The sequence below is a fragment of the Etheostoma cragini genome, chromosome 5, assembly GCF_013103735.1.
Source record: "Etheostoma cragini isolate CJK2018 chromosome 5, CSU_Ecrag_1.0, whole genome shotgun sequence".
NCBI classification, from domain to species: Eukaryota; Metazoa; Chordata; class Actinopteri; order Perciformes; family Percidae; genus Etheostoma; species Etheostoma cragini.
The window spans coordinates 5,558,255-5,571,836 of record NC_048411.1 but is presented as its reverse complement, the minus strand read 5'-3'; the positions used below and the strand labels follow the sequence as shown (position 1 = coordinate 5,571,836).

At 40.8% G+C, this 13,582-nt stretch overlaps 2 protein-coding genes across 3 annotated transcripts in view; both read left to right on the top strand.

Moving 5' to 3' along the window:
- Positions 1 to 3,871, top strand: part of gcn1 (GCN1 activator of EIF2AK4) — a 31,138-nt gene extending 27,267 nt beyond the window's left edge. The window contains exons 53-57 of the mRNA XM_034871677.1: positions 16 to 112; positions 439 to 587; positions 1,146 to 1,256; positions 3,020 to 3,241; positions 3,342 to 3,871. Coding sequence (XP_034727568.1) covers positions 16 to 112; positions 439 to 587; positions 1,146 to 1,256; positions 3,020 to 3,241; positions 3,342 to 3,467 — 705 coding nt within the window. The 3' untranslated portion in view covers positions 3,468 to 3,871. The remainder of the gene's footprint in view (positions 1 to 15; positions 113 to 438; positions 588 to 1,145; positions 1,257 to 3,019; positions 3,242 to 3,341) is intronic.
- A 648-nt stretch (positions 3,872 to 4,519) lies between these two features.
- The window catches only part of rab35b (RAB35, member RAS oncogene family b), a 16,726-nt gene continuing 7,663 nt past the window's right edge, over positions 4,520 to 13,582 (top strand). The window contains exons 1-3 of one of the 2 annotated variants that reach the window (XM_034871706.1): positions 4,520 to 4,855; positions 7,519 to 7,569; positions 7,684 to 7,807. In XM_034871706.1, the coding sequence (XP_034727597.1) occupies positions 4,804 to 4,855; positions 7,519 to 7,569; positions 7,684 to 7,807 (227 nt within the window). In that variant the 5' untranslated portion in view covers positions 4,520 to 4,803. The remainder of the gene's footprint in view (positions 4,856 to 7,518; positions 7,570 to 7,683; positions 7,808 to 13,582) is intronic. The other variant, XM_034871705.1, reaches the window with a different exon arrangement.

Sequence of the window (13,582 nt, the reverse complement as noted above, 5' to 3'; positions counted from 1 at the left end):
CGTGCGCGTGCGCAGGATGCAACCCGCATGGCGTCCGCCGGCTGTGTTGGTGAGCTGTGTGCCTTCTTGTCAGAGGAGGAGCTAAAGAGCGTGTTACTTCAGCACATCTTGGGTTGGTATTTATATGTAAAGTTGTCGTCACATCACATCTCACACTATATCATTGTGCTCCTAATTGCTGTTTATTACAACATTTGTCTTTGTGTACAAACCAAAATGATAATAGTGACTTAGTAAGTGTGTGTTTTTAATTAGTTAAAGCACAAACAGTGTTTTTCATGTCCTTTTTATAAATATGTTTGTAGTAACACTTCTCATGATGTGTTTGTGTGTGTGTGTTTCAGTTAAATCTATTCATAAAAGTCTGACTTATGCTGCTCCCTGTGTATCGGCAGAACACTGAGAGCATTAACTAATAGATGTTTTTCCCCCTCTCAGCGGATGTGTCTGGTGTTGACTGGATGGTGCGTCATGGCCGTAGCTTGGCCATGGCCATAGCTGTTAAGTCTGCTCCTGAGAAGCTGTGTGGGAAGGAATACTGTGATACTGTGACAGAGACCATTTTGGCCAACGCCACTGCTGACAGGGTGAGAAGAAAGTTTGTGTGACACTCTGTTCTTTGACAATATATTTCTCACGTATCTTAGGAACTGCTAAACATAGCTGCAATGAATATTCTCTGTACGTCACTTTTTAAAGGAATGGTTTGATATTTTGGGAACTCAGGTATTCACAAGTTGTGGTTTTCTTTGTAGCTAGTAACTGACCATTAGCACAACTAGCTAACCAACTAGATATAACTAGAGCTTTAGATGCTTATTACCTTTAAATAGAGCCAGTCTTTATGCTATGCCAACTGTCTCCTGGCTGTATCTTTATATTTACCATACTGACATTCTGAAAACAAGTTCTGCATATTGTAGACTCCACTGTGTACACTACCTATGTGAGATTCAATAGATATTTCGAAAATGAAAGTTACCAGTAATTCCCCCACTTTTTGATGATGAATGAAAATAATAAATTAGTATAGCCTACAGTCCTGTGTCCTCTCATGGTCTCTTACATTGTATGTCCTGTTACTCCCGCTATTTCTTTTGCCTTCATGTGTGTCAATACATGTTGTGCTTTTGTTTTTCTTCCAGATTCCCATTGCCACCAGTGGGATCAGAGCGTTGGGATACCTGATGAGGCATCAACTTAGAACAGAGGGAGGCGGTAGTGTTTCCCAGCGCATCATTACACAGTTTGTCAAGGTAAAGCAGGAACTGTTTTATTAAACTGATAATAACAGGCTATTAACTTCCCTTTTCTGTAGTAAGTAAGTAAGTAAGGAAGTGAGTGCCAATAAGTTACTTAATCGTTCTTCACCATATGCTCTGGCTTTGTGCAAATGATATAGTATGATTAGATTAGGCTCACAAAATATCACTATTAAAATGTGGAGTAATCACAGATTACTATCTAGCTTTTGTTTGATATCTAGTGTTGGCTAAAAAATGCCTTTTTATTGACTTTCCTCTTAGTAAAATGGTATGATTGAACTTAAACTGGGCTTTTACTGTGAAGGGGAGCAAGGATGAAGTGAAGCCATCCCTTTATTTTCTTTTTTTTCTCAACTTTTGTTGTGCGGCCGTTTAGTTTTATTCACCGTTTATCAATATCCAACGCTGTCCAAACCTCTCCATATTCCAAACGCCAAGTTTACTGGGTACCCAGGAAGCCAAGTGTGAAGTAGATCAGATGAACGGTTCTCAAGATATTTGAAAAACACTGGACACAGACACAAACACACACAGAGGGTCCTCGTTTGTTAGTTAGATAATGGGTCAAGTGACTGTGTGACTTATATAAAAGCTGTTGCTAGTAGAGACAAATCTACAGAAAAAAATGGAAGAGCAGTAGAGGAGGGATCTGCTCCCATGATAAAGAGTGGTTAGGAAGATTTGAATTTGTCAGTTTGGCAGAAACACGACTCCAAATTAATGCATATGTTGCTCCATGCCTGCTGGATGTGTAAATAAACCACTGTTAGCTAACACATTCACCACAAACACTTGTCAGTATAGATCAGTGGTTCCCGAAATTTTTCAGCTCAAGACCCAAAAGAGAAATTTGGTGTCTCCCGGGACTCAAATTTACGGAACAAAACCATGAATTTAAATGTATATGAAGTATATTTATTCCATTATAAAAGTAAACAAAAACAGAAAAGGTCTCTATTCTCCTTTCTCAACTCATGTTCTTACCCCCCCCCATCATCCCTCAGTACCAACACCAACATTTGTGTAAATAAGGCTGACATGAATTTAATGAGATGTTTGTGGCTGGTTGAAGATATCAACCAGCTGATCTACTCCAGGTTCGGTTTTTTTAAAGTGCCATTCTGAGCTCATGCTGAGTATATAGTCTGCTCTCTGCCAATTGGCGACCCAATACAACGGGTCTGCGACCCATTTTTGGTCCCGACCCTAAGTTTGGGAAACATTGGTATAGATTGATGACATACCAATGTTGTGTGTAAACAAGAAATCAAATAATGCCACTTTTAAAAATGAAATGTTTTATTTAGGCTTAATGGTATTAAGGACAAACAATTGCTCAGCATTTATTACTTGATGACTGTATTTTTAGTTCTTAGTCTATTCCCAGGGTAGCATATTTAGTAGTATAAAGTATGTTCAGGTCATAGGTTGAAAAGTCCAAGCTTGAGGAGTATAGAATACACTCATGGTTGTTCAACTCCAGCTGCCAAAACCATTTACATTCCATTTAGGCCCAGCTGAATCCATTTTTTTTTTTTTTGAAACACCAAAATTCTTTTTCTTATAAAAAAATTAATTCCACAAAGCCTTCAGTTATATTATTACACCCTATAGTGATAGCTGATATCAGACTGGTAAATAAAGACATAACACAATGTGTAGGGAGCTTGATACTGTGATGAGTACCTGTTTCAATAGTGGGTAGTAAATGGATGTTTTGTGTTGAGACGTCTGTTGTCTGTGTGACCACGCAGTGTCTTCAGAATCAGTCCAGTGACATCAGACTGGTGTCAGAGCGAGTGCTGTGGTGGGTGTTTAAAGAACCGGCAACACCCTCCTTGGAGGCCAATCTCATCAAGCCCCTACTGAAGAGTCTACTGGACAACACCAAGGACAAGAACACCAGCGTGAGAGCTCAGAGCGAGCACACCATCATCAACCTGCTACGACTCCGACAGGGAGAGGAAACCATGCAGGTCAGACTAGAGAGACTCTACTATTATATAAATAAGTATGGAAATTATATCACATAGATTGCTTTTCTAATTGTTACTTTTTGCCCTTTCTACAATTCAGAGTGTTACTGTCATTCTGGACTCTGCGAGTAACGACCTGCTGTCAGAGTGTCACCGTCGGTCCTTGAAAAAAATTGCCTGCCTGCCAGACTCCAATGAAGAGATAGATGACACCCTCCTAACGTGATAGAGTAGAACTGAGCTATGACATGATCCCCACTGTACAACCCCAGACACACTCACCACACATGCCCATGTTGCCTTTCATGGACCAAGACTGAGATGGGTAGTGTTTTCCCACCTATTCCCCAAGATTTTTTTTTTTTTTTCCTCTTGCCATTGTTTTAGCATCCTTTAAGCCCAATTTCTAACCTTTCTTTTTTTAAATTTTATCTCACAATGTGCAGGTTATTTTCCTGTACTAAGCTACATTAACAAGACACAATGCCAATTTTGTTTTGCTACTTATTTTACCAAAATGATTTCAAGCATTCAAGATGCTACTGTAGTGCAACCCCTGTCTTTAACTTTTATTTGGACTTTGTGTGTGAGAGTTGTTGGGGGGAAAGCAGCCTCTTATAAGAAAACAAACATTCTTGTGTCATTGATACGGTTGTAAAAAGGCAAAGCAAAATAAAAAGATCTTGATTTCATAATGTAGTGTGTGAACTATTGGTAAACCGTTTTCTTCAGGGTGGGCCAGCTCACAACCTTTCATCACACCTTACAGTAACTCCACATGTCTCTGTTTACTACTACCTACTGACATTTGAGATTATTTAAATTGTCAGTACATGTGAGGATTATTTGCAGAAAAAAAACACCTGTATAGAGCGGAATTTTTGGGAATTGTAACCCTTGAGGCATCTTGTTTAGGGCTCTAAAACCACCATCATACTAAAAGTGAACCAGAAGGATATCTAAAGCAAAATGTTTCAAATGTGTTTTATGTTGCTCGAACATTTTAATCATTCACTATGTGGTAGCATCAGTTAATGTAAATAGAGGGACTGGTACATCCTACGTGCCCATCTAATGGTTCTCGGTTTGTATATAGTATGAATGATGTTGTCTAAAGGGTAAGGGTTATTTTTAAAGAAATGTAAAGCATCCTGCCATTTTTTAAACATTACATGTAGATGTAGTCAACATGACTGTACGAGTATATTGCCCTTCTAGTAGCATGAGTTTAGTGTTCATCAATGGGACGGGACGCCTGTGCTGTAGCAGGAGCCTGCGCAGTGAAGCTGGGTCAGAGTTGGGTGCAGCACCACCGCTCCACCAGAGAAGGAAGCGGAGTTTCCGGCTGTTTGCAGCGGAGGGAGAGGATTGCTGACGCCGCGAAACCCCGAGGAAAACGCAGCCAGCTCGGGGGCTAACACTTTATAGTATCGCTAGTGGTCGTTTTCTTTTGTATTGGGGGATCTGGGGGCTGGTGAGGTTTTTTCTACGGTCCGAGGAAGTCGGACAGCAAACCGAGCAAAGAAGCGGCACAAGGCGGGGGTGAGCCACTAGCTACCGGCATGGCCAGGGACTACGATTACCTCTTCAAGCTGCTCATCATCGGTGACAGCGGTAAGCCGACGCCGGGGATGAGGGACGGGAAGTGGGCCTTGTCTTGTTGTTTTTATGGGAAGATGAAGAAATGCAGCTGTATGGCCGCTTCGCTTCTTTGATGCTTTTACAACTTGTTTTTTAGTTTCTGCATGGAAATGCTTGGTGAAATGTACACATCCGCCATATTTATGTGGCGGTGACAGGGCGGAGGTTGTGTGTCCTGGTTGGGCATGTCAGCCGATCAGGCCGGATATCGCCTCCAGATCTTTGGGGTTTGTCTCATGAAGGTTTTCTAGTTCTGTTGTGATATCGGCTAAGACATTTATTTTAGCTCTACAACAAAACACACACCGCAACCCAAATAACTGTAGCGGGGTCCACATGCTCCTCTAATTTGTCCTATAGTTTAAAACGCTTGTTTGCTTTGTTAGCTCGATGGAAGTTAGGCTAACATTACACTTCCAAGCTTGGTTATGATGCTAACGTTAGCTGGACTGAGACGCTAGTATGCTCAGAAGTTGTAGTCCTTATACTAGATTTAAAATAGACAGTTTACTGCACGGTGTTAAGTGAACTAAGTTAGGTTGTTAATGAAATGCAGTTTATTTTGCTAGCTAGCTGTGTGGTGCTAGCTTCTTAAGAGTGGAGGAATGCTGCACTGCAGTACGTTAGATGCATTCAGCCATTCAAAGTATAGTGAATTGAGACAAGACAGAGTGTCAACTGTAGTATTACTCAATAAGAGCGATATTATAGTCAAGCAGCTGAGGTTCAAAGACCACTGAATATATGGTTACCTTAGCTGTGTTTAACGTCTTTATTATGTTAAAACAAATCATGGCAAACAATGTCACAGGTATTTAAACACATAATGTAACTGTACAACATATAAGGCCTGCTCTTCTTGTATCTCCCCTTTAAAGTGGGAACATGCCTTTTAATGGCTTCGCTCTCAGTCGGAGTGTAGCCTCAGTGTCCAGAACTTCATTGCGGGCAATGATCTTTGCGTTCATTGACAACCCAGATCCTGGCACTACCACAATCAGCTGGCTGCTCACAGTAGAGGGCAAGGCAGCAAAGCAATGCCTTTACTGCCTCTTACACAGAGGCCAGTGTCCCCTCAGCTGCAGCATGGAAGTACAAATGTCTGCAATTCTGCATAGAGATTCTATAGAAAAGATGCTCCGGCCTTTGCCCCAGCTCTGCTGCATGTAAACTAATGGACTTCTGAGATTCAGACATTTCACACTCTGGATCTCCAAGCTGCTCAGGCTGAGTTGTACACATCACTTGACATTACTAGTAGCACATGCCAGGGCTTCCTCTACCATTATAAAGCTAAGGTGCAGCACCCAAGCAGTTTGGGGCACCACCTAAGCTGAATGAAAGTAAAATCATTGTGGGCATGAAAACTGACTTAATCACTAAATTACTTTTTTTCAGATTTAATGATTGTAGTTAGTTCCCTGTGGACTTCTTCACCAAGCTTTTTGTGTGTTGTTTGATGATCTTCTCTAGCTTTTCCATAGTTTTAGACACAGATATGGTAATCAAAATCATAAGTATGTGAAGTTGTATTGAATTACAAGAAAGTAAAATTTTCCCACCAAATTATATGCACCTAAGTCTTTCACAAACCCAGGGGGACATGCTACAAGCATGTGTGATGTCTGCTCATGGCAGTTGTTTGCATTTAAATAATGTTCACAAGTTCCAGGCTGCAAAATTTGAAAATGTAAATGTCATGAATAGTTTCATCACTGATCTCCTAAAGGAATATTATTTTAAGAGAGGTGGCTAGACAGCAGGGTTGGAATATTAAAGCTTCAAAAGTACTAAAAGATGATGATCTCGTGTCTGCTTTGAAGCTTTAGTTATTTTTTGTTTAAACAAAACTCTGTAGCGTGGAGACTACAGGAACCTGAGAGCTTTTATGTTGGTACCAATCAAACATGAGATGACAATAACACAATAGGTAGGCTAAGTCACAAGGTTGTATGCTGAGTTCCACCCCACCCCAGGCAGGACAGCAGAGTCATTTTCTAACTCGTAGCTGTAACAGATCTGTTGAAGAGCGAACTGATCTTACTTTTTTCATCCCACTCTCTTCTCTGTCCTTACCCGGCATCTTTTATGACTGATATTTCTTCTTAAAATGGCTTTCTTTCCTATTATGCACTTTACTTTTAGGAACCCAGACAGATAGTTGTTACTTATTTGTTGTCTTGCCTTTGTGGCTTTAAAGCAAGCTTTCCCTACTGCTGCTGTTTGTTCTGCTGTTGCAGTGAATGAGCTTTTGTAGGTGCAAGCACCACAATAGTTTTCAAATGAACATGTAGAGGGCAGCCTAGCTTACCTTTCATCCTTAAGCTTGTACACCGTGCAACAGGTACAACTTTGTCTGTATATTTCGAAATACTTCATCTTTTATATAAAAGGATTACAGCAACGGTTCAGGTCGGTGTCTTGTTTCTGGTTTGCCGCTCCCATGTGGTTACTCTTTGGTAGCTCGAATATAATATAAAAAAAACCTCAAACTCAAAAACATGTTTTTCCTCAGACAACATGTAGTATTGTGTGTGAAAGCTACAAGTCACAAATAAAGAATACACTAATGTTTGTTAATTTTGGAAATCTGTTGGATTCTAAACCTCATTCTGTGCTTGTATTTTTGTCCCCAGGAGTTGGGAAGAGCAGTCTCCTCCTGCGATTTGCAGACAACACGTTTTCAGGTGCGTGCTTCTGCCATTAGCCACCCTAACCTTATTGCCAAGTCTACATTGTTGTTGTTGTTGTTGTTTTAGTAGTGTATTAACTTGATTCTGTCTTGGTATCCATGTTTGCAGGTAGCTATATCACCACGATCGGCGTGGACTTTAAGATCCGGACGGTGGAGATCAACGGGGAGAAGGTGAAGCTACAGATCTGGGATACAGCAGGGCAGGAGCGCTTCCGCACCATTACCTCTACGTATGTATTTCCACCCCCACAGAAACACACACACACAGGCTCAATATTTTTCTTTCAGCAGTTTAATCTGAAACCAAAAAAGGCTCTCTGTGGTCCTCGGATTAGGTTTTATTTGAGGAAGCAGTTTGTAGACAACTAGACTAAGTCGGTGCTGCGCTATGAAACTGGGTGGAATTCCCCACATATCCTAATTACAGATGTGAGAGGGAGACTTGACTTATACTGCTGTGCTACATGACGGCAAGGCCTTGGCATCGTTACCCTCTTATGCTGTAGTGTGTGTCACACTGCTGTCCCGTGTTATTCAGCATCTGTGTGCCTCTGGGCTCAAGCCAATGTATAGAAGTAAGTTAGGACTGTACAGGGGAATTGTTGGACCCACATTATTGTTGTTATTGTTGTATCATCTTCCAACAAAAGCAGGACTTCCCACTCGGACAAATACATGTGTCCAACACAGGGCCAGTGAGCTTATTTTAAATCTAAACTATTTTGCCCAGTTTGGCTTCAGCCGAGTCATAGCACAAATCAAATGCACAATCACTGCTCTTAAATGAAAACACTTTTAATGGACAGAGACAGAAATCTAAGAGACAAATTAAAACCAAAACTATCAGCATGGCCACTAACACTACATATTATTTTTATTTATGTTTTTGTCATTTGGGAAAAAGGGTCCGTACAACCTAAATCTGCGTAAACTGATTTTTTGACAACTTGAGGGCAGCAAAGTGAAATAAATGTCTCTTTGGCTGCTAAATGTTCCCCTCATAGACTAAAAAAGAATCCACAGAGCTTCCGGGTGTGAAAAGTGAAGCCAATGCGGAAGTGCCTTAAATCTGCATTCTATCTTTATTTCCAACAGGGGGCGACTTGACTGGTTGCATTTAAAGACGTTTGCCTGTATATGATTGGGAAATGACCCTACTTCTCACTTGATTTGTTACCTTTCGTAATGAGTTCATGGTCTCAATCGCTGGTTTGAAGTCTACGTTAATACAGGACGATGTTCACTTTGTAAAGGATGGTCCCATTCATTTTAAAGCAGTTTTCAGATATCAGGTTCATAACTGTATTTTTGTTTTTGTACCAGAATAGGTTTCCATGGTTTTCAACAAACACCATATTTTTGTTGTACTGCACAAAGCTGAAGACTCTGTTTTCACTCTGTGTGTTTAGATCTCTGTTTTTAGCTCCAGAGTGAGACATCTCATTTCTATCCTATCTTTTTTAAGAGTAGCTATGATCACTTCAGCTAGAGAACTCTCTTTCCAACTTTGGTCAGTACAAGGTAGGATTATTTGGGAGACTTCTTGGAATACCTGCAGAACAGGGACATGGAAGTAGTTCTTTTGTAGATTATGGTGAACTAGTGTGTGTTGTAACAATGTTTTGCCATTTAGAAGGAGCTAATATGCTAGCGCTAGCATGCTACGGTTTGCCACCTCGTCTCGGCTAGTGACGTAGAAAGCAGTGCAGATTTTGAACAGCTCAACTGGAGACTGAAGGCAGAGGACATTCAGGAACCGTATCTCACTCAAAACAGCACGGATAGTTTTTTTTGTCCAAGTTTGTATGTGCGTGGAAGCACCAGAGACACAAAATAACTCCCAAAAAAGTAATTATTTTTTCATAAAATGAGCAATTTAAAATGGACAATAAAGCAGGGAATGCTTTAAGCCATGGCTACACCGCGGCTCGTCAGTCATGACAGGCTTAGCTTTGCCTATCCGTGGCACTCTGGACATTAAAATATTTGTAAACTTGTTTGTAAACCTTGTAAACCTGTCCACGTTTCCCCCTTAAAATTTGACCCTCTCACTGTGTGTTTTCACTTCATCAAAGATCATTGGAACATTTTGGTCCCCTAAAAAGTTCTTTTTCAGCCCCCTCGTCCAAAAACCGTCACGGCCGGTTTACATTTTTACTTAAATTGGCCAAACTCAAGGCTTCAAAATGGCACTCCACTAAACCAATGGGTGACGTCACTGATGCTGTCTCGCTCTGAAGACAGCTCACACGTTGCTCCTCCCGCGCTCTGCTGAAATAGACTCACCATTCAGTTACTGTGCAATTTACATGGACTGGCTTGCCATGGATTGGCTTAGAGCACAGATTTGACACCCATAATAAATAAGAGTTTTGCATCATTAGGTGGCTACTCTCACTATATGAGGAGACAGCGTCTCAGCAAATGATGTGACCTACTGCTCAAACTGCTGTTATCTTACCCACTCGCTCCTTTTTGACTTTGACTTAAACAGAGGTTAAGCTTAATTAAAAGGTATTAAAGGTTGGATGCTTTTGTACAGACCTATGTAAATGGACTGTTTTTATATAGCTTATTCGAGTCACAATGACTACGCAAAGCGCTTTTACATAGTACAGGAACCATTGACACACATTCACACACTTTAACCGAGGCTGCCGTACAAGGTGCCACCTGCTCATCAGATAAACACACACACACAAGTTGGAGGCTGGGGGTATGTCCTTGACCAACTGCCACTTTGTTGTCTTCGTTTGAAAAGCCATGATGTCTCTCTCTCATGGGTGGGCCAAATTCTCTGGGCGGGCAAAGCAGAGAAAGGGAAGGTAACCTTTCCCCCTATGATGTCATAAGGGGCAAGATTACAGATTGGCCCATCTGAGCTTTTATTTTCACAAGGCAGAGCAGGATAGAGCTCGGTTTATACCTATCACCATTTCTAGCCCCTGGGGGGCCATAGGCAGGCTGAGGGAACACATAAAAACATCATAAAGTGAAACTTTCATACCATGGGACCTTTAAACTGTCTCTGTCCAAGTTTTGTCCCGAACAGGGCCAGGAGGACAGGTAATGTTAGATAATTGATACAGTTCACTCTCACTGCTGCAGTGAGGACAAGCGGAACACCAAAGTTATCCAGAAAGCTTGAAATCCTGTGCAGTGCTGACACCTCAGCCCCAGAGGAGTATGAGCGTCCTAGTTTGGGAGGACTGCTGCAAGTGGTTGTGCAGTAATCCCTCCACCAAGCAGGCTGCCCATTAGGTGAATTGTTCACTTTGCTGAAGTAGGGTGGCATGGTGCCTCATTAGATCCTAAACCAATTTCCATGGGCAGAGACCTGCTCTGTCCACTCAGCAGACTTGCCTGACCCTGTGGCTGTCCCTCAGCTGACAGAAGCCTCAGGCCCAAATCAAGACCTTTAATGTCCTCTTGCACTTGTTACTAACCATACATGTTTATGTCTCGTAAAATCTCTCACCTTGACTATTCTGACTTGTATCCAGGGCTAGAACTAACTATTGTTACAAGGTTTATTATCATTACAAGGTGATGTTTTGTTTTGATTCAGTTCAGTATGATATAAAACAGAGAGATGCAAAAAATCTCCATATTTGGGAGGGGAAAACAGCATTTTCTGCCAAATATTTAATTTTTTCCCTGTCAATCGACTAATCTATTAGTCGACTTTTATGTGCAGCTGTACTTATGCATGACATATTTTTTTTAAATAACATTTTTGCAAAAATTTCACGTACCCCCTGCAGTACTTCAAAATATCCCTAGAGGTACACGTACCCCCATTTGAGAAACACTGCTTTAAAACATGTCTGAAGGGGCACTCCATTCCCACAATGAGTAAATAGATACTAAATTACACCTTTTTAGTGAGTTCATGCTTTTGTACCGATATGACCTTTTATTTTTTTCTTATTTTCATTTGCAAAGCTGGTTTTTATAAAATTGTAATTGTTTCTCCACCTTGATGCTATTTCACGTTTACACTTAGTATTTCCTGTATTTACTGTTCTGGGACCATTAATAACACATAATGGATAAACGGTCAAGACGAAACGAGGGGAGAGAGCGATAGATAATAATATTCAACAAATATCCCCTGTCGGACTCCAACCAGGGAGGTGGTGTTCACATGGTCAGCGCCTAAAACCCCCGCCGCCACAAGGGCTTGCACATATCCCTTCCACGCTTACTGTGTGGTGGCCCATAACTGCTGGACATTGGGGACATGCTCAGACAACACCATATCCCCCAAACTGTCAGGCCAGGCAGAAACACTGAGACACACACACACACACACACAGAGTAAGCCCGACAAAGGGGTCTTTGTGTTTGTTTGGCGAGTGCAGCTACAGTGGGGATGCTCCCTCTCTGACGCCTGGTGCACGGTTTGATGCTTGACTGCAGGGTTACAGTTGAACTGTACATCACATTCACGTTTAGTTGTCTGTATGGGACAGATGCTGGTCTCAGTTTGGTTGGCTTTCGCTGGGTATCCACAGGCAGCTGAAATAATTCAATTGGTTCCCTATGAGAACAGCGGTATGAGCGCAATCTGCTGTCGGCGGCGAAAGTCGCCGGATGTTCACCGCCAAGTCAACCTTTGAAGAGTGATAGCCATTGAGAGGGTAGTATATTCTCCCGTGTATACACACACATGCTATACTAAAGATTTTTCCTATAGCCTACTTTAGGATAGGTCTCTGTATGACTACAGAGATGTTAACAGCTAGCTTGGTATTTTTAGTTTACTACTTTAGTATTAGTAGCATTGTAATTAGCATTAGCCTTGTAGCAATGACGACTAGCTTTTTGCTATTACTGTAACGTTATTTGAACTAAACTAACGTTTGAGCGGCAAAGTTTGGGACTGGAGTCAAAAATGCACTTAACAGTTGTTTTAGGCAAGATATGAACTGATAGGAAACCTATATCAACACCAGCAACTGCAAAACATGTCACTGTCGGCTTCATGTTTTGGTTTAGAGCTGGGTAATACATCAATATTATATTGATATCGGGATATGAGACAAGATATCGTCTTAGATTTGGGATGTTGTAATGTAGCATAAGTGTTGTCTTCCTGGTTTTAAATAATAATAATAATAATAAGTAAAAATGATATAGTTCTTTTCACAGACTCCGAGTTGCTTTACAGGGGAGGTAGGAGGTTTAAAGGCTGTGATGTGATTTTCTGAGCTGACCAGACTACTGTAACTGTTCTTTTATTGGCCTTTACCCACTTAGTCATTATATCCACAGTACCGATGATTATTAATCAATAATCTCATTGTGTAATTATTTTGTGAAAGCACCAATAGTCAACATTGCAACATTGTCGCGGTATCGATATCAAGATATTTGGTCAAAAATATTGTGATATTTGATTTTCTGCATACTGCCCAGCCCTATTGTAGTGGCATCACTCTTTTTGTTTAACAATTTTGATTGATTTTCCATAAACAATGTAGCATTTTCTACAGCACATAATGGACATAGTGACACCACTCTGTTTGAAATCCGCTGCAGTTCCAGTTGAAAAACGCTGCCTATGGAAACCCAGCAGCAGTCACGCACTCTGTTCTCATGTATTTCAGTGTCGCAGTTTTGTATCAATCATTTAAATAAAGTGTGCACTTACTTTTAAGATAAAGTTCTTTGCCTCAGTCTAGACAAGTGGATGTTTTTGTTAGGGCTGCACGATTATGGCCAAAATGATCATCACGATCATTTTGATCAACATTGTGATCACGATTATTATCACAATTATTTGTTGATTTCAACCAAAACAAATTTTATAGTCACATAGGCTATTTATAACTGCTTTCACATCCATATTATGCTACATTTCTCTAATGTTGAAGTTGGATGTTGTATAGACATACAGCTGCAACACATGTAAATGAAAATTATCTGAAATAAATCGCCTAGGAGATGTATGTATATGTGTATAAATAAATCGCCTATGTGCCTATGTGTATCGCCTATGT